General features: G+C 37.9%; 1 protein-coding gene across 1 annotated transcript; it reads right to left on the reverse strand.

Annotated features, from left to right (window-relative positions):
* Window positions 1–1,609: 1,609 nt before the first annotated feature.
* Window positions 1,610–27,589, reverse strand: TPCN2 (two pore segment channel 2). The gene is given in 26 exon segments (XM_010170671.2): window positions 1,610–1,688; window positions 2,407–2,492; window positions 4,015–4,096; window positions 5,193–5,275; window positions 5,401–5,491; window positions 5,886–5,959; window positions 8,432–8,503; window positions 9,512–9,611; window positions 12,147–12,196; window positions 12,831–12,959; window positions 13,134–13,193; window positions 13,561–13,680; window positions 14,318–14,404; window positions 14,866–14,947; window positions 15,265–15,362; window positions 17,571–17,635; window positions 18,009–18,074; window positions 18,379–18,478; window positions 21,307–21,379; window positions 22,333–22,439; window positions 23,292–23,408; window positions 24,299–24,476; window positions 25,098–25,174; window positions 26,462–26,526; window positions 27,434–27,451; window positions 27,454–27,589. Coding segments are annotated over 26 exon segments (2,295 nt in total).

Here is a 27,589-nt window from a genome sequence, read left to right on the forward strand (position 1 = left end):
CAGAGCTCAGTTCAGATTTGTTCTACACATGTAAGCTACAACACATATTTCCTTCCACAGCACAAGGAAAATATAAGCAAAAAATAAAGAAATAGACAAGAATCACCATGCAACCTCTAAACAGAGAGACAACAATGCAGAGATGATTTTTAGCTAAATGCACCATCATCCCAGGTATTTTCCTTTCCCTTCTGCAGGAAAAAGAAAAGATAAATGATAAAAAAAGAGGAGGAAAAGTATACAGGGTGACTGCTTGGCACTTTTAAAAAAAATGTTTTGTTATCTAAAAAAGGATCAAATAACTTATAAATAGTAGCAGTGTTTTATGGCCAATTACTTTCCTCAAGCCTGTGTCCATGCAGAGATGAGTGCAATAATGTCTGTTTTGGTGACAAATGTCTCAATGACAAGGCAGGACCCCAAAGGGTAGTTTCATTTTTACATATAAAAAAATAGTAGTTAGGATTGATTCTATTCTTCATAGTGATTTAGTACTTATGTGACAAAGATTCAAAAAACCCACCTTTTTTAGGGGAATACTAAGGGATAATGAAAAGCACGTGGACACAGCTTACTGTTAATTCCTCATGTTAGATTTGTTGACAAAATTATTTACCCAAAAAGTATTACCTAGGTGAAAGTCAGTGGTATACAGCATGTGATCATTAAGCTATAAAGGAATGTGATCTTGCAATACTGGTTGAGCACTTTCAGTTCCCACAGACTACAATGAAAATTTGAACTGCTAAGCACTTTGATTATCCCATTCAATTGTTTTTGCTCCCCCCTGCTTTAAGTGGGAGACTCGCAGTGATCAAGGTGATACGTTCCAGATGAAGTTAATTCCCCTCAGCTTTTTCATGGAATATGATACAGTGTAGAACAGGATTTGTGAGAAAGTAAAAGGATGAGGTTCACTAAAAAAGCAACATGCAAAGGAATAACTGCTCTCAAAGTTACCAGCACAACGCAACCAGCATCAAGAAAAAGAGAGGACGTGCGAAGTAGGCACTCCCTGTTACTAAGCTGAAATTGATTGTGTTCTCAAGTGATTAACTCCTGAAAATTTGGTAAGATATGCTGGTGTCACATTTCAATAAAAATAGTGTTTCAACTCTCACTACAAAAAGATTAAGGATTTTGTTCTGGTCCTGCCTAATCCATTCATGAATTGCAGGGCACAGCCCTTGCCACACTGGCCTACCAGAAAAGGCAGTTCCATTTTCTTGTGCTGAAAAAAGTAGCAGGCTTAGTGGTTACAAACTTCATGTTTTAAAGTGCACTGTCATTTTAAACACATTTTCCCTTAAAAAAAAAAAAAGAAAATAAAATATTCTGATACCAAGTTTATAAAAAAAACAGCTACAATATTCTTCTAAAATTGCAACGTAAAATCAAGTCAAATTAGCAGGATTCAAATCTTTTTCAAAAAAAGATATGACCCAAAAATAAAAATAAACCTCTTTCTGCAGAGAATTGCCAAGCAAAACCTCACATACTGTCCTAAAAGCCTCTCTCCCAACAGCACGTCACAGAAAATCCATTCAGTTTCTTCCAGCTGACAACCTCAAGAAAACAGAGGTCTAAATAAATCAGTCCTTCCCAGCAGTCACCTACATAACTGCAGGTGTGGATGCTGGTGCAGTTTTTCCATCAACTCTTCCTCTGTAGGTTCTTCCAAAACATCTCTACAAAGAAAAAGCACGAGTTGTTAGGGGCAGAATGGGGAACTTCTCAGCATTTGTTTTTGCAATGCACATACTGAGATGTAACGTGTGCTTGTTTCAAGAATGAAACAAGGAATTAAAGTTACAATGAGTTGATGCTCCCTAAAGATGCATCTACTTGCAAGTGATCCATCCTTTACAGATGTGTCATGGAAACCAGCAGCTGTTTTCCCATAAGAAGCAGGGAAGCAATTTCCTGCACACAGTACAATACAACTGAAGGTCAGTAAATTTGTTTTCCTGAAAAAAAAAACTCTCAAATGAGAACATGCTCCCAATGCTACTATTGAATATCCAATGAGCACCAGAAGTTCCACTTGTGCATGATCATCAAGTATCAACTCACCACCCACAATTTCACAGTAAGCCAAGAACATGCATCACTTTCCTCATCTTCCCTTTTCTTCTCCCTCCCAGCACAGTTTTCCCCTCGGCCCCCCACATCTCTTCTCCTACCATGCTATGGGCAGAAAGCACATAAAGGTTAGGCTACCAAATCAGCTTAAAGCAGGCCTAACTAAAGCATTTCAAGAATTTCTCCAAGCTAACAGATGAAACAGTTTGCTTCAGAGGGAGGAAATAGGGAGCAAGCCTTTTATCCTCTTGCAGCCAGTACATCTGTTTTAAAACAGATGAACATACAAAACTAAGATCAATTATCAAGCCTAGTTCAACTCACCTGAACATTAGTTCAACTGTCCTCTGGTATTCAACATCCGAGACAGGCTCTCGATGACAGCGACGGTCCCACTTGTGAATAAAGTTCTGGAACATAAAAGAAACAGGAAAAAAAATTAAAGGCTACTTCTAGTGACATCAGAAAAGAGATTATATCAGCATAATATGTCCAGGGTTTGGGAGTGGCGTGAAGTTTGTTTTTAACAAAGAGTGGCAGAGCAGCAATTTATTTAAGCATCAGCATATTTATTGGCTGCAGGTCACTACTTTATTCAACCTTGTTGTTCAGAAATGAAATAACTTTCTCAGCACACATTGAAAGAAGAGTAGAGCAGAAGACAGCCCTGCTGCCTTCTACTCCTAGCAAGGATTGCCTCCTCAAGATAACTGTGTGAACTCCCCACAACAGTTCACCTGCTTTGAATTTTTTCCTCTTTAAAAATCCAACAATATATAAACATACTCCTAGTCCAGGCATCAGAACTTAAACTCAGCTGCTGATTTTGCCATGCTCCCTTACCCATTTTGAATTACACCGACAAATCAATAGCTAGGGATTAGATAGACAGCTCAGGCAAAAAAAAAACAGGAGAAAGATAGTGAGATCCTGCTCTTCTGTTACCAAATGCTACATCTTGGCTCTTCCAGAAAAAATTGGCCACAGCCCTGCAGAAGTAAGCAGGTAGAAGAGTTCATAGGATCAGCCTCCAGCTAGAACAGAAAGTCTTTTCTAAAGCACTCATAGGCAAGACTGAGGCTCCGCATGAGACTCCCACCTAAATGTCTGTCTAAAAGTTTGCCATTCTGCCCACAATACAGTCAACAAGAGCATCACCAAAAGAAGTTTTCATAGGTTTTAAGATGGGGTGAAGTGCCCTCTACAGGTACTCAGTTTCTTCCATTACTTACAGGAGAAGTCTACAATGACTAATCTGGAGTAGCTGGCTATGATGAACGTTCCCTTCACACCATCAAAAATCCAAAAGGTATTTGTATTTGCAGAGAAGTACACATGCATGAGAAACCAGCAGAACATGTTCTCCATGGCACTGCTCAGTCACGTACATTTCCATAGCTTCTTTAAAAAACTCTAGAGGATGATCTCTTCAAAATAAGTAACCAGTTCCACTTGTCTAGTGTGGAACTGAATAAGGGTAATAATTCAATTTGGGGTAGGAAGAAACATAAGACAACCAAATTAAAAAATAAAAAATGTAAATTTTCAAGTGCTAACTTCATTTGCTGACAAATCAAAACGCAAAAAGCCTGCAGCTTGAATAACTAATGCTGAAGTTAAATGCTAATGTACAAGAGACAAGCAGTTTCATAACACTTAACATATTTTTCATCTTCATAGAGAGTGAGCTATAATAACACCCAGTAAAATGCAACCAGATTTGTGACAAAGTTGCAAATAAAATATACAACTGTCCAGGAAAAAGAAAATGCTTCTTCAACATCTCTGGGGGAAGAAGACAAGGAAAAAGATTAAGAACATACACATAAAGCCAACATACTTTCCCCCAAGAAGTTCTTGGAGTTCTTTTCATTTCCTACACAAATTAAAAGCTGTCTTCAGAATCTAATTACCAAAGAAACACTTCCTTACCTCCAGAAGTAAAGCTACGAAGAGATTAACCCAGATGACAGAGGAGATCAACCACCAGGCTACAAAATAGATCTTTGCCCACCTGCAGATCAGATTAACAGACAATAAGTAGGTAGTAAATAACCTCAGCCTGAAAGTGATCAAAGAGCCATGAAACCACATTTTTCCTTGAAAGATAATACTACTGTGTTCTTAACGTAAAAAGAGGTCTGGAACAAAAAAATAAAAATAAAATCTTAGCTTTTCATTAAGTTAGCCAAACAGACTCACTCCCCTCACTTAACATACCTAATTAAACTCTGAAGGGACAGAAAAACAGCCTAGTAGAAGCTGTACTGGACCACAGCAAAAGATCCACCTAGGCTAGTACCCTCTGAGAATGATCAAAATCAGAAGCACAGGTAAGAGTGCAAAAACATGGCAAAATACCCATGATGCTACCCTCTAAGTGCTCTCCCAGTCCCTAACCATTCGCAGTTCAGAGATTTCTTGAGCTAGAGGTAGCTTCCATTCATTGCAGATCCCAATGGATTTCCCTTCCGTGACTTGTCCAGTCTTCACCAGACCACGTTAAACATTTATCACACACAACAGCCTGTAGAAGAGCATTCTCAACTTAACTACATGTTGGGTTAACTAGCCAAGGATCACTGGAACAGCTCAACCCAGAGGCTATTCAGTTCATTCCCATAAAGCAATTAAATACAAATGAAAGATTATGTCCAAGGTTTTAAGTTTACAGAAAATTGTTCACTCAAAGGAAAATACAGAAGCAGCTCAAAGTGAATTACAGGATTCACTAATATCTCACTTCTGTGAGATTGTCTCTCTAGCAAGAGCCACCCACCCAATACATGTTGCAAGACTGTTTATAATCCACTTAAGTCATTCACTCTTTTTTGGAACAAGATGACTGCCAAGTTAGTTTCCAATCCCTTCTAAATGTGACCACAGATTTCATGGCATCCACCAAATACTAGACCAACCATCAAGTTACACAAGTTAAAGAACAGCCATGAAGTATCGAGTTTATTTCCTCTATAGTTGAATTGACCCAAAAGAAAGGTAAATGGCACCCTTCTCTCCAGATGGTAGGATGCTATGTGTATAATCCCTATTCAGTAACCTTATAAACTAGATTTATATGGGACTTTTTCAGTATCATTACTGCTACTTACGGACTGGAGTATCTTGAAAACGCTTCCAAAAAGACTTGCCAGTTGTTAACCACCATCACATCCCAGAGGGTCACCACTGCTGCCTAAATAACATGAATAAAACAAGCTGAGTGGCTATGTCACACACTTAGGCCTCAGAAAATGAGGGGAAGAGGCAAATAGAGAGGAAAAAAAAAGATGGACAGATTCCATCAACGATCAGACTCACAGCAAAGTCATCAAAGTTGTTTGGCCAATATTCCAGCTGTTCGTAGGTCCCACACTGCAAAGTGCCATTATCATATGTTGTATTGACAGCACTGCAAGAGAATTACAGGCTGATGTAAGCACAGCTTTCAACATACTACACCTTAAAAACAAGATTCTTCCGAGTGCCTTGTAGCAAGTATCTCATATGGTCAGTAAACAAGGGAAATACTTTTTTTTAACTACTTAAGCTACAGCAGGGTAAAGTTTCAAGCTACAGATAAGCATCCCTGCAATTTCAATACAGCAAGAAGAAACAGGAGTAACAGATGAAAAAAAGTCTGTGTGATTTAACATTAAAAGGGTGGCTCCAAGAATAAGAAGGAAAAAAAAAAAAACAAACCAAAGAAAACCACAAATCACCAACCACAAACAATCCAGAGGTACTGAGCTGCAGATGCTTTTGAAAAACAGATTCTTTCCGAGTAGTGACATTTAGAATGTTACCTGGTATTTCCCAAGGGAACAACAGCATCTTTAAATAGCATTATGCCAGTTATAGCAAATGCATAGAAAACCACCTGGAAGGAATATAAGGCAAGTATTAGTTCTGAATATTTCTGTTACTAAGAAAACAATGCAATTAACAGGGAATTCATATTAGTACCACAGCTAAAGGAATTTGGTCAAGAACAATGCCCAAAGCTATTAAAGTGAAAACATTTTTCAATGTCTGTATTACTTAACTGCTTGCTCTTACTTTTTAATACTCCATTTAACTTTCAGTTGTTAAAATGCATTAAATCATTTCACTTTATGATCTGTTTTACTTTTCTGTGTCTCAGAATGTTGACATTTAACTATTAACACAGCAGAATAGCGACTTAAACAACACCAAAAACCAGTACCTGTACTTACAAGGAATAATCTAAGTATCTGGGGAGCTTTCTGCTAGATTCAATGAAAATAAGCTTTTACTAAACTTAACTGAAGGACAAAACTAAGTCAGTATTTTATATTACACCAGCAACTTCTTTTAAAATGTTACAGTAGTCTAAAAATAGAGGTTTCACTAACACAAAGGACTCCTATCTTTTACTTGTCAGAAATGCAAACCTCTTTTAAAAAGCTATCTTTCACAGTCTTCAGTAGTTGCCTAGGTGATTTTGCAATTTTTATCCCAAAAAGATTGTTCTAGAAATAACCTACTACTTCATTCCTCTGAGTAAAGAGCCATTTGTCCTAGGATGGCTTGAAACAAGCTGAGTTTTCAGATGAAAACATCATTAGTCATATCTCTGTATTTTGTTACAAAACAGACCCAAGAAGGAAGGCTGGGAGGAGCAGAACTCTGACCTATGAACCACAGCACTTTGAACACTACTGGAATGAGCTGAAGCTGATGTTCCACAGCCTGCCAGAAGATGGGGTATCTGGCTTGGCAATAATAAAGTTAATTTTTTAATTTTAATTAAAATTAACTATTAATTTTAATAGTCTTTGAAAAAGATATATCTAGCTAATTTCTCAGGCAGTGCATATTTTAATCAGTTACCTTACTTTATCAGTACATGTTCCAGGCTAACATTAGGAAAAATGTTTCACATGAGCTGGTAATGGAGTCAGACTTCCCTACAGCAGAAGCTCAGTGACAGCTTCCACGTAGCCCCAAGTGAAAACAAATTAAATTAATGGAAGCAGCAATTACCAGGGCAGATTTGCCTCGAAATCAGTGCAAAACTACAATTCACACTCCTGGGATGAAGGACAATCAGCAGCAGACACTTAACCACTTCATGAGCATTACATCTAACATATATTGGGTAGGGACACCACATTGAAACACTAATGCATAATTCCTAAAAATAAAACCAAGCATGTTACTACAGGCTCCTGCCACCTTAGCAGCTTCACCAGAAACAGGTAAAATCAGCAAAACCAGAGTCAGCCTTTGGACAGCTTATTACACTGAGTAACAAACTGAGTAATGGGAAGTTTTTTATCATACCAAAGCTGCTCCCATCATATTCAAGATTAACATTTAGACTCCTAAATGTACCTTTCACCTGCAAAGGCTAACTTCCCAGTTCGTGCACTCCCAAGGTATTTCTTAGTTTCAAGAGTAGCTTCCAGTAGCAAGTGAGGCTTGTACAGCACAACAAAGGTGCTACCAACTTCGCTTTGCCCCAAACCAGTATCTTTATTTCAAATTGCAACATAAACCTTTCCAGACTGTAACTTAAGGCTTGTCCCCTAGAGATTGGTAATGACAATCTCTGGGTAAACTGCATGCTAAATATCCAGACTAGAACAACTTTTTAGACAATACCCAATACATTGCAAATCCTTGGTCTCTAACCATTACCTCAAATTAAGGTAGCCTAAGCAAAAAACAAAACAACAGCAAAAAAAACCCCAAAAAACACAAACAACAACAAAAAAGCCAGCCAGGCACTCACTTGCTGTACCAAGAAGACATCATTGCAAAGCTAGAAACTCAGGAGTTGGGAAACACAGGATTTATGTAATGGGCACCACACATTGTGATCCATCCTTTAATCACATGTTTGCAGAGTATATGCTCTACAGACACACCTAAAGCAGGATGGCAGAGGCTTTTAAAAATCATGTCCAAACATGCCATCTCAAGACCTTCTCAACTGAGAACAGATTTAAAGTTGTTTTGCTATTTACTTGAACATAAGCAAGCCAGGGTAAGGAAAAATAGGCTACTTTTAGCAGCAGATTAATTTTTATTTGAAACTAGAGTATCCAGCCTGAGGCAAAGACCCCGAGGAGTTTTAAATAATCTTTTAGAGGCACTCCTGAAGGAAACTGATAAATGAGGCACTGTCACTGCATGCAGTCCTTAACAAAACAGTAGTTTGTTGCAGCTTTGCAAGTCATGCCCTGGAGAACTGGCTGATTAAGGTGAGGTATTACTGTTAATTGTGACTGTCATTCCAAGAACCTGGTTTACTTTGTTGAAGACATAACCTTTATTATACTGCTAACTATATGAAAGGAAATTACAATCTTGCACCATGACTTACCACAAGGATTCCTGCAAAGGCTCTCAAGTTTTTTACCAGATCCAGCAATGTAGTAACAACCAAAGCCATGAACTGAAACAAAGCAGAATGTTATATGCATGACATTCATCACACTTCCAGTCCCTAAAGATTATTTTTTACTAAAAAGACAAAGAAATACCAACCAGGAAAGTGAGCTATATCTAAATGCAGGTCATCTCTTATACAGTGGTATTTCCATTAGGAACTATCCTTCAGACGAATGAACACCACTGTAGTTCCTTTCATGCACAGACATTACAGTAAGTTTTCAATACACACTGTGACTTAAAGGGCTTTATGCACAATAAAACCAGAATGGGGGGGCAGGCAGGGGGAGGGAAATCACAAGCACCCCACAGCTCCAGATTGACTGCTTCATATTTCATCCACATCATTTCTAGTTTACACTTCCCACTGACATTATGACCTCTCATTACATCAGGCAAATATTTACGGTTTATTGAACAAAGATACAAAAGTCCTGCACCTGACATTAATTTGGGCTTAGCTTTCAAGCAAGTCTAAACACAGGATTATAATAAATAATCAAACAATTCAAAGTGATTTCACATTCAAGTATCAGTAATTTGGTGGAAATATCCATACTTGGAAAGTGGAAAGGAGGATTTATTCCAAATAATCCTTTGTATGACCAAAATGTCTGGCAGTATCTAGTGAAAGCAAGTCTATCCCCTACTGAGTACCAAGGGAAATACTTTTTTTACTTAATTAGATGAGTGGATATCATATCCACTCATCTAATTAAGATTGAAACACTACACAAGTTGCACAAGTGTTTCTAGATGTGTTTGCCCCCTTTAGAACACCAGCACCAACTGCAGTGACATCAACAGAACTTTCCTGCCACCTCAACAGAGAAAAGCAGGCAAAGAGAGAATGAGTTTGTGAGGTGCTGTGCAACAGTCTGGACAGTCAGAGCCGAGTTATAATCCCTCAAGTGCAAGAGAATTGCAATCTACACGTTATTCTGAAAGGCTCTAACAAAATTTATAGTTTGACCAACAAAGAAATCAGAAGTGTGGAGGGGTAAACAAACACCTTCATGTTAGGAATAATCCGCAGGAACCTGAACACAATTAACATGTTCACCAATCGCACCATATCCCACAGGGATAACAAGCCCATGAACTCGGGTCTCCTACGAAAGATGGAAGAAAACAACAAATCAGAGAAACAGTCCACGACAGAAAGACACATTTAAATCTACTGGGTTGCAGGTAACTGCAAATTCCCCTTGGGTTTTGGTTAACATCCATGCCATACTAAAAAGTTTGGAGGGGGGAAAAAAAGAGAAGGAGTTTTATTTCCTCATGTAAAGTTGTCTTCAAGAAGACAGAAGCAAGGCTCTTTGGTGGTGCTTAGGAGGGTGCGGGAGACAGTAGGTACAAGCTGAAACAGTGGAGGCTCACACTAGATATAAGGAAGAACTTGTCAACCATCAGGACAGCATGACAGAGGCACAGGGTAGCCAGAGGTTGTGCAAGTCTCCATCGTTAGAGGTTTTCAAGTCACATCTGGATAAAACTTTGAGCAGGAGGCTGGACTAGAAGCCTCCTGAGGCCCCTTCCAGCCTGAATCATCTTATATAAAAATCTATAATCTGTAAAAGGAAGTGCATTCCTCAGCAGAAATCTCAGCTACAGTAAACTCTAATAACTGAGGAAGGAAGGAATCCATTTCACCTGGGTTCTTCAATATGCATCTTTAAAGTGCATTTTTGTTCTAAAATACCTGAGTAAGCGGCCTTCCTTCTGCTGGGGGGCGAAGCACCAAAGAGGGTCTTTCCAGAAAAGAAAGCAAACTAAAGATACTGCCATAGTGAGATGTTTCAGGGACTTGCACAGTGTTCATTAATCCTTCAGGGTGTGCTTGGTTGAAGTTAGGCTTCAAAGAAGGCACTTTCCCAACCTCCTTCCTTACACGTGTATTCCACAGGTGACACACATACACTCCAAATGGCAGCCTGAGGTTTAACTTTTACATTGGCATGTTGGATGCTGCTTTGCTGGAAAGGTGGGTAGGTGGTGGAGGATGAAAGATGTTAATGAAAATACCCCTTGGTAACACAGATGCTAAGTCATTATTTGTATCACCAATATAAGGGCAGTTAATGACAAAACAAGGGGAAATGGGTTTAAGCTGAAAGAGGGGAGGTTTAGATTAGATATTAGGAAGAAGTTCTTCACTGTGAGGGTGGTCAGACACTGGAACAGGTTGCCCAGGGAGGTTGTGGATGCCCCCTCCCTGGAAGTGTTCAAGGCCAGGTTGGATGAGGCTTTGAGCAACCTCGTCTAGTGGAAGGTGTCCCTGCTGATGGCAGGGGGGTTGGAACTGGATGAGCTTTAAGGTCCCTTCCAACCCAAACCATTCTATGACTCTATGATTCTATATTCAACTGTAATAATAAAATGAATTACTTAAGACAAAACTGCCCAGAATGCATATTCTAGATTAATAGCCACATCTTAGTCCTGTGCTGAAGGTGTCACATCTACAGACCAAACATTTACCAACGACACACACCATAAGCAGCATCAGGACTCAAAATGACTCATCTGGGTTATAATCTGTTTGCAGCGACTGACACAATAAAGATCTAACAAGTATCACTGGTGTTTCAAGATCCTATTGCAGTGCAAACAATCCTCTACATTCAAGATTCAAAGGGCAAAAATCAAACTCAAATATAATCAATTATAAGTTCGATCACTAGTTAATGCCATTAGATGATTAGCAATTAACATCCTTATGGCAGTCATGGCTTTTGAGTGATAGGAGTGCAAGAAGTGTTCAAAAATAAACTCATTTCTAGCTGTAACATCTTTCAGGTCTCTTTACAGATACTAGTGTAAATTAAGAAAACTTCTTGATTAAAGATAACAACTCCTGAAAAAATTAGGGAGAGCCAATGTCTTAAGAATAAGCTTGTGTAAAGAAACAAAGTATCAGAATGTGTTATTAATCACCCTTGAAAGTAAGATTCAGGAAATCTTCCAGAAATCCTTTGCTTTCCTCTTTTGTTGTGGTGGCAGGTTTCAAATTTTAAGAGACAAAACAATGATGTTTATTCTTTGATAATGAAAAAAAAGATCAAGAGAGAGATCCAAGATCTGCTTGAACTTAAGAAAAATCACAAAACAACTGCTTGCTATTATGGTATAGATGAATAGTTTCAGTCCATGGGAATTTTTCTACTAAATTTTACAGTACAAAACAAAATTCAGACTTCAATCTACATGCAGGGTTGAAGGGGCTTCATCAGCTGTTTAGCAATTCATATAATTGGGCTTATGGACAATCTGATACCGAAACATATTAGGTTAGTAACTGGTTGTGTACATTGCACCAAATTCCTTCCTACACCTTTAGTAAGCGTAGGTCTGCCAAGATACTATTTTACATCAGATTACAACGAACAGAAATGCATCCTTCTCAGACTAGCTAAACAGAACTCTTAATTTTATGACCAAAAAAATAAGAATTTTCTTTCACTTCTCCATATTGCATGGCCTGTAGTGACTACAAAGGTGAGAAATTCTACTAGGTTTGGTAAATTATGGACTGGGCTGACTATCATAGTGTCAAAGCACAAGCGTGTATGAACATGTGTGCATATTCCCCTGACCCACCCCAGCCACTGAGCAAAGGGCAGCAGTTCACAGAGATTACGTACCAACCAGGATGAGGAAATCCGTACACAGCAAACGTGGAAATCTCCAAAAGCTTTAGTTGAGGAAGGGGGGGAAAAAAAGAAAAAAAAAAAAGTCAAAATCTTACTTTGTAATTCTGTTTCAAAAAATTATCTAAGTTTCTCGACAAGAAACATTTTCAAGAGCTTTAAGTGACTAATTTAACTCACTTTAAAGCTCTGAAATTGTCATATTTGTCTAGGTATTCCCTAAATTAATCCAAGTACACACATAATCCAACAGTGACACATATGAGGATATACAACAAAATTACATAAACTGTGAATTTGACCTTATTTGCCATATAGGTTTCAGGTTTTTAACAAATAATTATAATAATCTTCTGCCACTTTTTTTTTTTTAATTCAGAAAGTGAATTTTAGCTACATAACAGAATTCCTCCAAGAGTCAAATGTTTTCAAACAACATTAAAAAGGTTGCTTATTAGAAAGCTCACCTTTTCCATCAATTTAACAAAGCCTACCTCCAGAAAGGAGACCCTAAGAGAACCATTGGCCACCAAAACATTCAGGACATTGAAAACCACAGCACTGGCTCATGCTATTTAACTCAGAATATTAGCACTGAATAAAAAGCAATTCCACTGGTTCTTGCAGTTCCTAATCATCCTAGTCAAACAAATCCAGGAGTTCACAAAAAAAACTTACCAGCAAAATTACAGTCAGAAGTCCATCAAATCTATTGCTTGGGTATGACAAGTATCTTTTCAAGCCCATTGCTAAGATTTTCAGCAACATTTCCAGCATATAGTATAGGATGAAGAAGCAGTTGATAGCCTTCACCACCAAAAACAATAATAACAATAATTAGAATTATTATTAGAATTATTCCTCAGGGAACAGTAATAACTGTAAGAATACTGTTGCAAGTCAAAAATAATAATAATAATAATTAGAATTACTGACACCTCAGGGAACAGTAATAACTGTAAGAATACTGTTGCATCTTACCCCCAAGAAGAAGTCATCTCTTTCAGAAGGCTGCTTATCTGCATCCATCACCAAAACCACCTTAAAAAACAAGAAATATTTTACAAATCAACTGCTTTACTGCTGCACATAGAAGGTTTTTAAGCACAAGAACAAAACAGAGTCTTTTATGCTTTGCACAGACCTTTTCAAGCAGCTCAGAATATATTTTTTAACTGCAGGTATTCTCTCCTAAGACTTTGCATGACTAGAGCATGCCAAACATGGACATCTGCTACAAAAAGTGGTTATCAGTGCAGAGACTAAAGAACAGAAACAGAACTGACCTATGCAGCAGGGGGAAACAAACAAAAAAACCCTAACAAGCAAAAAAACCCCCAAACAAACAAAAAAAAGACCCCAAACAAACAAAAAAAGACCCCAAACAAACAAAAAGGGTTTTACTTACACAGATAGAAACAATGTTTGCAAGGGCTACAACATTCCCCAAGTATCCGAAGTAGGGATGGCCAAAGGCAAACTGCATTTTCTGCATAAAATGCGACTGGTACTCTGGACTGGGAGGATGCTGAAAAGAACACAAAGGATTTGCTGAGACACAAAGCATAATAAAGCATTTTAATAATGATGCAGGAAAACACACTCAATCTCAGATTTAAGAAACAGACCTTTTCAAAGCAAAGCATTTCAAGGCCACATGCTAATTCTGACATTTCAGTAGGGAGATGCTTTCAAGTTCTGGCTATTAGAAGCAAGAGATCATTTCTGATTAGCAAATGGGTTGGCAATTATGGCATAACACAAGATAATGGCAAAGAAGGGAGATAATCCAAACTCTCTAACTCCTATTCATCATTTTCTTGTAATGAATCTTCCTATTAAACAAAGTATCTTCCTATTAAACAAAATACCTCATTTATTTTGTCTGGCCAAGTCACTTAAAAATGCTGACAGAACAAACCACCAGGCATTTTGTATATGTAACACTACGTGGCAATCCCAAACTAATGTGAAATCCCCAGAGCAATGCCATTTGTGACTATAATTGCAATCCACAAACAACTTAAAAATCAACGATGCTCGATCACGCCCCATGTTCAACAAGTTGTGGTTTGTTTCTATGCTTTATAGCAAAACACTATCACTTATTTTTGCACAAGACCACACTTGACTTATGACTTGATAAATGACCGTCAGATACATACTTGCTTAATGGCATCTTTGTCTAGTTCTTCAAAGAGCTTCTGAAACTGGGCAGCTGACAGCTGGTCACAGGAGCACATTTTGAGTGACTTCACATGAAAGAGAAACATTCAGATCAACATTCACAGCAAAATCCAATTTAAAAAAAAATATAGAGATTTTCAAATGGTGGATGGAAGCTGCTAGAGACAGCAACTCCAGACTACAGCAAGAAATGCTTTCCTTCCAGAGAGAAAGTAAAGCAAATGAAAAAATTAGCTCTGCAAAAAAAGATTTCATTACTTTACACCTCTCTACAGGTGAGTGCATTCTTCATCACACCAAAGAAGTAGCAACCTTAAGGTGAAATCATTGCCTAGACTATCTTTGTTCCAAAAAGCAAAACATGGACACTGAGCTGAGCCTCCCTTCCCACTCTTAAAGAAAGCTGAGCTGAAAGCTGCTTCTCCTAGATCAATAGTGCGATGGGACAGCTGTGGAATCATAAAATTTCCTTAATCAGAGGGTTTGACAGTCACCGACATAAAGACTAAGAAAATCTAGTTCTTACTCTCAAGATGGCTTGCTTGCAGCGAGAATCCATTTCAACTTTCTGCAGCACTTGTAGTAAGGCCCCAACACTGACATACGGCCTATTTAAAAGAAAATAGGATGGGCTCCAAAACAGGTAACTGTCTTGATCACAAAAACAGCCATTCCAAATGCATTCCTGCCTCCTCCTTTCTTTGAAAAGCAGATAAAATTAGAAGTAAAAATAAAAAGGAACAGACTCCGTAAGAGTCCCAAACTGCATGTTTTAAGCGTCCAATTAAAGAAAAATAAAAGAGATTAGCAACAAACTGCCATTTTTCAAGAAGGGACCCTCGGTAAATATATTAAAGAAAACAAGATGATCACAAATTTGCTCTTTTCTCATGGATAATCTACTGTTTCATCATTCTTCACTTACTGTTGTGCATTAGCAGGAGTGTCCTTCAGGGAAGACAGTACTTCAAACGCAGCCCGGATTCCCAGTCGCCTCCTGAAGAGGGAGGACTGAACTGATTTCTGGACAGTAAAAACACCACAGAGGAGAGACTATTTACTTACACTTGGTTCAAGGAAATCCAGCCAGATGATACAAATAAGACCTGTAAATTATTTGCCCAGCCCTTACACAGAACCTACTGCAAGCCTCAGAAAGGGCCATATCTATTCAACTAAAATAATTTTTCAGGAAGGCAAGGAAGGAAAGATGTTTTCTTTCTGCCACCAAAGTCCCAGTCATTAGCCACTAGATCTCGTTGTCCAGACACTGGATCCAACCACAGACACTCCACAGTTTAAAAGGAATACTGCAAAGAATCAGAGGTTGGAATCAGTGAAGCCCATTCCTACCAGAAGGATTTGGGCAAGATGAAGGCTACCCAGCTTCTCATGCAGTACTCTGTCCTATGGTCAGACAATACACTGATCCTCTGGCACACACCCCGAATTTGTGGCTACAGATCAGAACAGACTTCCCTAGGCCTCGCTCCCCTCAAGAACTCCCTGTACCAGAAGGAAGGAAACAAACAAACAAGTCTCAGGAGTTCAAGTAAACATCCAGGTCACAGCTTATTCTAATTCTGGATTGCATAGGCACGTGCCTGTGGCAACAGCAAAGCTCAAGTATTCACAGAAATTCCTACTACTGTGCAAAGAGGAGAGTTAGATAGCTTGGCCAACTCCAGCTTCTTGCCAAAAAGAAGAAAGGAAGAGTCACAGTTTTCCATGCTTCAATTTTTTTTCAGAGCAACCACTTTCAAACTCAGCTACTTTACCATGAGTCAGATTATGTCACGCTCTCAAATGAGAAAGAGGAAAATGGAGAAAGAAGGGAAGAAACAGATCAGGATGAAAGGAAAACCAAAATTCCTCTTTGCACATATTACATTTAAATACCTCCCTCCCATGAGAGGGTGGGGGCCATACTTTCTGTGTAATATTGCCCAAGGTTTACTATGGTAAAGAGGTGCAGAAGGTTAAGTTTGTTTCAAGGAAATCCAACCTTCTCTCTGCACTCTACTAGAGCAGCTATTATTTCACTTTTGCCCCCCAAAAATGCATACACTGAGGGCACACAACTGAATCCTTGGCCAGGCAGTCATCATTCAGAAGGGGAAGTGTCAGTCTCTTGCTCCTCGGGATAAGTTTTGATCTTGCTGAGGTGATCTTCAAACTGTTTGAGATTTTTTCCCTTGAGCTTTGTAATTTTCATGGTGAAACTTTCCAGTGTCCTCCTGTCAGTTGTGTGCCATCATATTAATACTTAGCCTAGCACTGTGTTAATTCTACTGATCTACTACGTGTGTTAACTGATAAGTAATTGTGATACACCTTGGATGTTCTGTATTCATTGTTGGAGACAAACCCAGCTCTGGACATTTCCAGCTGTACCCACAGCCTCTTCCTTCCACCTTCTATCCAGTCATTTATTTCTTTTTGGAACAGCAATAGGAAAGTCACAAATTTAACCTCTCGGATGAAGTACATTTTATTGGAAGTAACTGAGATGATTTTTCATTTGACTTACACTGTCCTTGCTTTCTGAAATACTTTTGCTCGTTACACTTCCTCCCAGACTGTTCAACTGCACTATCTCATACAGAAAACAAAAGCATTTCCACTAGCTAAGGGAATCCAGGCTACACTCCCAGCTGAAGACTAAACAACTGGGGTACAAAATGCAATGAAACGCACTGCACAGCTTGCACGCTGCCCACAACACACCTCATCATTCTAATGTCACACCCACTCACCGTGGGAAGGACGAAGTAAAAAACACCAAATGTGAAGATGTTTTAGTCACTTCTTTTTATTGAAGGCTTCTAATGCTGTGCTCCTCGGAGAAATTAAGTGCTAGGATTTGCAACAATACCTATTTAAATAGTACAGCAGGTTTTCATCACAGAGGCCAAGTTTTAGTTACTTGTTCACTTGTCCTTGTTCATTTTTATAATAGTTTGATTTTTTTTTTTTCCTAAAATAGTCAAAGTTGCAGATCTAAAGCACACATGGAAATATACAAGCAGGTAATTTTGTCACAGAAGAGGATCAAACTACAACAGCCTAAAGGGGAAAAATATCTACAACAAATAACCTTTAGTATTTTAACACCATATCTAAAACCAGGATGGGCATCCTGCTTTCATACACAGTCAAAACTTTTAATACTCTGGGCTTTGCAGTTTTAGGGTTATGGTAGAACATGGAAATTAGGAATGCTTTACTCACCAGAAGGTATCCTCGAAACTGATTGTATATTATTGCTGTAAGCAAGTTCATCAGAAACAAGTTGCCTGTTGGAGAAAAAAGAGGTAGTGAGAATTACTGAAATATATTTCTGTTTCTCAAAGAAGTTTCAATGTAAATAGTAAGTCAGATGTAAAATTTTAAACAGATTAGTTTTCTTGTGTCTGATTTCCAAAATGCTTGAATATGGTGTAATGTAGGAATTCCCCTATGATATGTTACTAAAAAAAAAACCAAATCATTCATAAGTGCCTTCCATGGAAATTAACTTGCAAGATACTACACAGTGACTGGAAGAAACACAAAAAAGGAGAAGTTTGTGATTAAACTTCCCTAGAAAAAGAAAACAGTCTGTAGCTGGTATGTCCAAGTGTCAAAGTTAAAGTGCATTCAAATTACTGAAGACGAGAGGTAACTTACCTAATACAGTGAAGAGTATGAAGAAGATTGAATATGCTCGATTCTTAGAATATGCAGGAATCATCACTGTGTCAGATGTAACAAAAAAGGAAATAAGAATTTAATGCTTAAGATGAAAACTGGAAACCTCTATCAATTTTTGGCAATTGGAAAAAGCTCTTGTATAGGTCAATTTCAGAGTTGCATATATAATTACACCAAGGGAAAGGCAAGAATCAAGTTCATAAAGGCATGAAAAATCTTTACACAACTTTCCTCTGGCTACACTAAGAGCTATCAGCCGAAAGAATAGTTCTAGGAGTCTGAAGATAATCTTACTCTCTTATTCTTTGAAAAGAGAGACAAAAGTTATTTCTGAAAGACTGCTCACCATCAGGATTATTTGCAGTAGTTAGCAGGACCAGCAGTGATGTCAGTGAATCTGGCAAATTCCGGAAATACCCCACCCACTCCTTATCCTGCTGGCCATCCTAGTCAGAGAGATGTTCATTGTTAAAGAAACACTGAAGAACCACCAAAACTGTCTTAGCAAGGAAGGGGAAATTAAGAGATAAACTTCGAAAATGAGTCAATAATCAATTTCTTACACAATCAAATCTGTGACATGAAAAAAAGCACAAGACAAGCATAAAAATTAAGACAATATATAGGAATACAGTGCAATCACTTATTAACAGTCACTAAAAAGCATAAGGAAGAAGAGCAAGTTGAGACAGACACAGGAGGGTCAAGACAAAACTTATGTCCAGCTAACATGTCAGACCCAGGCAGAACAATAATGTCACAAACAGACAATATAGGAATCTGAAGCCACCATTAATTGATATCAAAAGCATTACCTCTTAGCCTGCAAGAGATATTAGTGTATTAGAGCTAAAAGGACTCCAAGACTTGTCCAAAAGTATACTACTATTGAGGACAATATTAAAATTGATCTTATCTTTGCTAAAGAACTGAAACAAAACAGTTCCCTCAGTAATGAAGAGCTGCCTTAATAACTACCATGTCACAAAGGATCCTTCCCTATAGATGATGAGCTCCTCGCAAACACCTACAGCTCTACTGCCGTACTCACTGAGTGTGAAACGTGTCTCTCACTTTCCTTTTGACTTCTGAATAGAAAAGTTAATATCCTCTGGATTAGTTATTTGCACAAAAGTTACTGCTACTTGGAACAGAAGTTTTTCCTTTTCTCCAGTTATCCCCTTACATAGGAAGTTCTGTTTAATTGCAGTAAGATCTACAGAGAACACAGCCAGACAAGTTTTAGGTCTCTTTTCAATAACATATGTGAGGATGTACTTAAAATATAAGTACCAGGGAAGTCCTCATCTTATTTTAGAAGAACTAAATATTTACACAAATAAGTGCACACAATATAAAGCAATATGCTACAACCAGCATTACTAGACATTACAGGAGTTGATGGGCGGGTGGAAGACATGCAATTGTCCTGTGTTGAAAAGAATGAAGATTCAAATCGCTATGGATAGTATCAATGAAAATATCACATAGAACTTAAACATTTTGGGGGGCCTGGGGTGAAGATCAGTTCTACAACACCCCAAAAATATTTGCAAATATTTTGGTGACTACAATAATCAAAATTATTTGCAGCTTAGAGGAAACATGAGATGATCTGCTAAAACTCGGATGGTATCAGAATTTTCATCAAAAACACACTGGGAGGCTGATCTTGGATCATCCACGTATCTATTTTTTCCCCAAGTTCAAGTAGAGACAGCTAAAAAAAGGTGCAGAGTACAAACAATACAAACATGAATCATGCAGCACAGAACAGACAACCCTTAAATCTGCTGCAGACTAGGAAAATGTACCTCTAGAGGACACACAAAAGACAATGCAAAAATCTAGAGGCATGAATTTCATTACTAAATGTACTTTTAGAACTTGCTTTCACTATTTTGCCTTGTTAGATACAATTAGTTTCTAGGGGCATTAGACTAGCAAATCAAAAAGGAAAGAAAGACTGCTCTCTGATTTGTTATTTTTCACCTGAACATATACAAAATTGACTGGTTCAGGTATACAAGTTATATTCCCATTGCTGGGAAAGCTCATAACTGAAATTAGATGGGACAGAGATAATACAAAGATACAACATGCAACTAAACAGAAGGGGAAAGCAAAGCTCTGTTTCCAATTCCAGAAATCCTGTAACATGGGAATTCAAGGAATTTGCCAATCATAAGGAAGACCAGAGGCAGGCTCAAGTGCAAATTGCAGTAGAAATGAAGGTGCAAAACTGAGATTGAGAGGACTAAAATTACTGGGAGAAGTACGCAACAAATCTTTGTGCTCATGGGAACACGTTTATAGAAGGCCTTAAAAAGTAACGACAAAAAAAATTAAATCTGACTATGATACATTAAGATACAGGAAGTTTATGAAAGAGGGAACATACCAAGAGCACTGGAACACAAAAGTGATTTTGACCACAAAATTTCAAATTTGCTTTTGGAAGCAGGAAAAGAAAAGATAGGGGAAAAAGCCAGAGAGATCAGAAACTAAAACATTGGAGAAATGCAGGCAAAACCAGGCAGAAACCTATCAAGGCACAGCAGAGATACCAGTATTGGAAGATAAGAAAACAGAGAAGAAACTAAACTTAGCAAAAAGCTAGATAAGGAAAAGAGGAAAGAAATGAGTGATAATATAAACAAGACACAGAACAGCACAGAAGGTTTCAACAAAAGCAGAGAAAGTAACTCAAAGGATCAAACTGGAGAATTGTATAAGGAAGCCTCTTGTATAAACAGACTTTCAATTTCTCTCCTGTGATAATGGCATCAATACCAGTAATAATCAGAACCACAAACAAATAAAGACGTCAACCACATTTTAGTGTGGAATCATCTAACTTCGCCCTGAGCAGTGGAGTTAGACTAATAAAATATGCCACAGCTCACAGGAAGAGTGAAGGATTCCAGTTGTGGAGTAGGAAGGAGTGTTATCACTTAGGAAACAGAGCACAGTCTGGAAAAAATTCTTCACTAAAGGATGAAGTGATTTTAACACTATTTTGGGAGGCCTTCTAATGCACACTCACAGAAACAGCGCTATGCAGAGATACCACGCAGAGTTAAATCTCTCTAAACGGACTTTAAACTCATCCCAGTAGGTTCTGACAAGGTAACATGACCTTTTTGGGGGAAACAAGTTTCACCAGTTTGATTATAAAACTAGACACACAGCAACTATGCAAGTAACTTAAAAAACAAAAAGCAAAACCACACAAAACACCAAGATCTACTAAAGCATAAATATAATGGGTTACCTTTGTTCGAGCAAACAGCAGCATGGCAAACATGGTAAAGAGAGACAGGTGAACAGCCAGTAGCAGAACAACACTGTTGGAAAGAAAACAGATGGTATGCATGAATACCAGCTTTACCTTACTCACAGTATCCTCTGCTAAAAATGCAAAAGGATGCCATATAAAGAAAACTAGGGGGTATTTTTAAGAAGCTATATGGAGTTAACAGAAGATGATCTAAGTTTTGATTTCGAGTAACGATCACACTTGTTCAGGACTCCTCAGCACGAGTTTAGACAGTTGTGAGTTCAGTGAGATTCTAACACTTGTTTCTCTAAAGTTAGGACCATATTTATAGCCTCTGATCTAAATACATCGTCTCGGCTTACACACACCTTGGAATCTCCTGGGATGTGCTTGTTAAGAAGTAACAGGCAAGGCCAGTGACTTCTATAAGCTGTACATATACACTATCCCTATCACAGGAAGGAATCTCTTTCAAGAAGCATCATGTTGTCTGGTTACAATTTCACCAGTGGAGTTTCCAGTTCAACATTTCTAATGACAGTAAAATTTAGCACATATATGGCTAAAGCCATTTCAAAATGAGAAGCTGAAGCACAGTACTCTGCAGATGTAAATAAAAAGGTATCATGTATGGCACTCATGACTGGAAGACAAGTGCATGTGTGTCTGTCCATACTTCTGAGAGGCTACCTCGGAGAAACACGGCATAGAACTTTGGCCAGGTGATGCCTCAGTTCTTCCCTTACAAAATGGTTGTATGTAACATATATGGAATTAAAAAACCCCACTCAACTAGCATCAAAAATCTTATCTGTCACATACAGAGTCACATCACATGCTTTCTAGAAAAATTTTACAGACTAAAGGAACCAAAAAGTTAGTTCAACACTCCATCCATTGCTACCTGATCTCACCAACCACTTCACTAGATCATCAAGAAGGAAGCTACTCAGACGTCGCACTCCAAAATATTAATGGTAACTACATGCTTGCTGTAAGATTTTCTGTGCTGTCACCTACCTTGCCATTTCAGGCAATGTGCTGTTGATACTTTTTAATGTTTTCTTCATCATAGAAGAATTCTGAAGGAGAAAGAAAGGACGAAGAATTCTTCTTATTCTCATATTCTGCAAAAAAACCCCAAAACAACGGATCAGACACTGAGTTCCCATAAGACTAATGCCACAAATATTTTTCATACAAGTTTGTCAAAAGACACTGATACACTTATCAACAAAAAGAGTTTAACATAAAAAGGCTGTCCTCAGAAGCTAAATCTGTCCCACTGAAGTCATTAAGTGCACAAAATATTTCTCATTAAAAGAATGAGAGATTGCTTTACAAATGCACAGTGACATTTCAATAGCCTCATCAGGCCACTAATTATAAACAATCTCATTTTACTGCTGGGTAGACATAACAAGCAGGTCAAGAGATGGCATTTTCATAATTTCTGCCAAGGTCCATTTCAAGAAGGGAATTAATAGCAAGCTACTTTCAGTAAAAGCAGATACATGTTTTGAAAATAAGTGCTTGATTTCAATTTTCAGCCTTTTCCTTTTTATAATTAAAGGGCCTGCTAATTACTCAGCCTTTTCTGCTTCTGACAAGACTCAAACAGGTGATTGCCTTTATTTTCTTTAACATACACTGAAGCAATTAAGCTGTTTGATTCTTGCATTCAAGACACTTGTCAGCCTTCGAGTTATTTTTGTGACTTATCAGCTACTTTAAGTATTTCTCCTGCATTTTAGAATCAGTCTTCTCAGGGTCACACATTTTTGCTTCATTCACTTCCCAGCATTTTTACTATAACAGTATTTTTTTAATGATGATTGTAAGTGAACAACTAATTTCATGCAGATTTATGTCATGGCAGAAAAAAACAAATGGGAGATTGCATTATTATATAAAGGAGTTACATTGTGAAATTCCCCACAACTAAGTTGCTGATTGCTTCTGCAGAAAGCAGTTCTTACCTCTGTGCAGAAAAAGCTCAGCGATACAACCCAATCAGTCAGGGAAACAATTAATGTCAGTATATAAGCCATTAGCCATTTATTTTTCCAAAATTCTTCCCATCCAATTAAATAACTCTGGGGAGGTAAAAAAAAAAACAACACACAACTTATTTTAATAGTAAATTCCAATACCCTAATAAGTCAGCACCAATTGTTTTCCAAGTATTTGTAATTTTACATCAGCGCTCATAAAGAGCTCCCTGAAACCCAAACAAAAATGCAATGATCAGAGAATTTTCTACAAGAACTAAATAAAGGTCTGTAAAAGTGATAGGTGCACACAAGCCATGTGAGAGGAATCTTTGAATGAAGAAAAAAAAAAAGTTCATTTAATAAGCATAAAAATAGATTTTCCAGAAACAAATATCCAAAGAAAAGTTCAGTTTCTAACTACTTCTATTTTATTTTGTTTAAATTAACTGACATATATTTGATTTATTATATACTCCAGTTATTATGGCCTAATACTGGAACAGGCTGCCCAGGGAGGTTGTGGAGTCTTCTCCTCTGGAGACATTCAAAACCCACCTGGACACCTTCCTATGTGATCTCATTTAGGTTCCTGCTCTGGCAGGGGGGTTGGACTAGATGATCTTTTGAGGTCCCTTCCAATCCCCAACATTCTATGATTCTGTAATACAAGTAGGTAAGCTAAATTCATTGTGTTCTTAGTGAAATTTATTTTACTTATTCCACACAGAGTTTATATTTCTTAGGTTTAAAAAAAAAACAAAAAAACAGTAAGTTTTTTTTTTTTCATTCAGAAAATATGCACTTCCTAAGTTGTCCTGAAAGTGAGGCTTTAGTATAGCAAAGCAATCTCATTATGCAAATACAAGATTTGAATAACAGCTCTAAGACATTTCCCCAAAATATAAAATGGAGAGAAGCCACACTGACTACACCTACTGAGCTCTCCAACACAGCTAGCATTTCATTCCATACCAGATGGATGTGATGCTCACCTTCACGGACACATCAACCACGAAGACAAGAAAGCAAAGCAGCTCAATGCTTTCTGTGAGGCCACAGGGAGGATTCCACGCAGGAAGGCGGTATCGTACATCTGACGTGACAGTAAGCGAAGAAGGTTTTTCAATGAAAGCCAAAGCCAGGATTATAGTAATGGTTAAGCTCAAAATCCTGTTTGGATAGAGATGAAATTAAAAAAAAAACAAACCAAAACAAACAAACAACACAAAACGAAAAAAACTAACCCCAAAAAACACCAAACCCACAAAATGAGTCATAAGAATAACAAAATACTTACAGTTCTCTTAGAAGTAAACGAAGATTTAGAACGTATTTATCACAAACAGGTTAGACCACAATACAACACTCCATTAGCATGCTGTTGTGTGCATTAGACCAATGTAACTGCTGACCACCAAATAACCTTAGTGGTGGTGTTTTGAAACTAACATCAGCAAACAATCTTGCTACTATTGAACAAGTTTAGAAATAGACACTTGGAAACCTCTAACACACAGTGCTGTAAATCATGCCAACAGCCCATTCACACAGCAGTCCTATGGCTGTTCTAAAGAGCTCTGGACATGGTCACACTTTCATATATCTTTTTGCTTCCCAGTTCTATCATGTTCACTCGTACTGAATCCACTTGCTTCCTACAGTGAGTTCTTATAAGGACAAAAGCACAATTATGTAATTATTTAACAAAAAAAAAAAAAAAGATGAAGAATCATTTTTTTTATAAAGACTTACTCATAAACAAAAATGCAAAAACAAACACCAAGTTCTTACCACTGGCAAGTCCTTGAGTAGTACCATCGATAAAGCCACAGGGATCTGGAGTCCACACGGTGATTTATAGACCGATACTGAAGGCAGAAAGCAAAAATTCAAACATTACATTCAGTCTGTCTCAAAGACAAAGATCAAGTTACCAAAATTAACCAAGTTCTCATCAACAAAGTTCAAGTCTTGAGATAATTCCAGTTTCACAATAAGATAAAGAAATTATTGTACAAATTATTAATTATTAAAGTGCCAGTCACCAGTGACCATAGCTGTAGCCTCCATGCATGCAATGGGAAATATTTTAATTAAGTTTTCCTCATCTAAAGACTACACAGTTGCTCAGATAACCAAACTGTGTGGCAGTGATCTGAAGCAAGTGTTGTCATTATCACAAACAACAGCATCTGTAACAACTCAGTGCCTATTCCATCTCTTGCTAAAACAGTCCACCTATTTAGTACACCTTTCTAGCATTCACTCTATTCATGGATCTTTTGTCTTTCTCTTCCAAAAAGCCATAAGATGCAAACAATTTAATTCTGAATATGAGACCTCAACCCATGTTTTTAAACAAAATGTGCTTTAAGTTCAAGGCAGTACCTGTGATTCTTCAGAACAGGTCTGCTTTTGCTGAAATCTGCTTGGCCCCTCTTCAGAGGCTGCTCCTGGGTTGCTGTTACTCTGCCTCTGCTGAGGAGTATCTGCTTCCAGATACTTTAAGTATATCTGATCCCCAGAAATCTCCAATTCAAAAGCTATCTGAATGCAGCAAGAGAGCTCAAGAATTGCCCTCCAGCATTCTCGCTGCCTGCAACTAATAACTAGGAGATAACAGGATCTAGAAATATGCAGTAATGGCCAGTAAAGGAGAGGCAAAGAGAAAATACTTTCAAAGGTACTAAGTTCAGCTGAAGCAAGAGTTCCAGCTTCTCATTGAAGCCAGCCTTAAACTCTACCAGTTCTTAAGCCATGCAAGCAGTCAGATTTAGAGGCAAATTACAGGGTTTGCTCAGATAGTTTCTCTCAGCAGTAAGGCCAGTCACTCTTAAAAAAAAAAACCAAAAAAACAAAAAACAAACCAACAAACAAACCCAAAACCAAAATCCACCCACAAACCAGCATCTCTTTTGACAAGCATGAAGAGAAGCCACTATCCATTTCATTGTGTGGAAAAACACATTCCTCCCAGGCAGAAAGAAGTTCACTGAAACTTGCATACATAAGAATTTATAATTCTGATTTTGCTTTGTAAATCATGACAATGTTATGTGGAAGTTGCCTGAACACATAAAAACTTAAAAGCTAGCAGAACGTGTGACAAATCTCCAGCATGGGAAGCATAATAGCTAAGAAACAAGTTTATTTACCTGTATTGCATCTTCAATAAATACTACGGCTTGGTTTATATAAAGGTCATTATCAGCTCCAGTTCCTAGGAAGTTAAAAAGAAATAAGAATCTTTTGCTGTATTTTGGATAAAGCTTACTGCTTGCTGATTAGTTAACAGAAGCTCCACAACTGTGGTTCTCGTGATAAAGGGCACTGTACACACACAAAAAGTAAAGAGACAGCTCCTGACACATTTGCTCAGTCAGCAGCATCATGCATTAAATTAAATAATAATCATCTCAAACACATCATGCATCTGCCTGTATTTTGTGAAAAAGTTCTCCCTTGTATATAGCTTAAGTGGCTAGATTAGACTAGTCGTTAAATATCCATCACAATACTGGAATAGTTCAATTCAGAGACAAGTCCCAAGTAACATGCATAATAATGGAGCTTCAACCAAATTATTCTTTGACAAAGTGTACAGTCAAGTGAAGCTGGAAAAACTAGACACTAGTTATTCCAGGCATTTTTACTTTTGTTTAATAAGGGTGTTACGGTTTAGATTGATCTCATTCTCTTCAAAACCAACTGAAATCTCCAGTCAGACAAGAACAAAATTAAGTCCTTTTTTAATTTGTCCCGAGTTATTATTACTATATCAAGTAGCTCAGAGTTCAAGACATCGAAAGGGGTAAAAGTACACAAAATGAAATAAAATATCCCCAAATTAGTGTAACATTTCAAAACTTACTACGAAGAGGTCCATATGAAGATAAATACATAAAGAATAAAGGGCAATCACTCAAAGGTGCTTGAATTAGCACCTTTGAGTAACTAACCTGGTAATTAAGGAGATAAAGGCAGTTAAGGCCAAAATAAGGAAAAAAAAAAAAAAGGGGAAGGGGGAAAAAAAAAAAGAGAGAAAGCTGACAGGGCTAGAGATATGAAAAATATGTGCTACTGTAGCCTTCCCACGGAGGGGAAGGGGCCCAAGGAGCCCTTCATACCACCCCCTCCCAGGAGATGCAATCCCAGCGCACGGGATACAATGAGATTGAGTCAGTCCCAGCGCTGGCACAAGGTTCTCCAGGCTCCAAGAAATGCCAGAAGCACCATTGATCTGACTCCCAGACAATTTGACGTTCCACATGATTCAGCGGCAT

This window comes from Antrostomus carolinensis, unplaced genomic scaffold (genome assembly GCF_000700745.2).
Source record: "Antrostomus carolinensis isolate BGI_N321 unplaced genomic scaffold, ASM70074v2 scaffold3556, whole genome shotgun sequence".
In the NCBI taxonomy this organism is placed as follows: domain Eukaryota; kingdom Metazoa; phylum Chordata; class Aves; order Caprimulgiformes; family Caprimulgidae; genus Antrostomus; species Antrostomus carolinensis.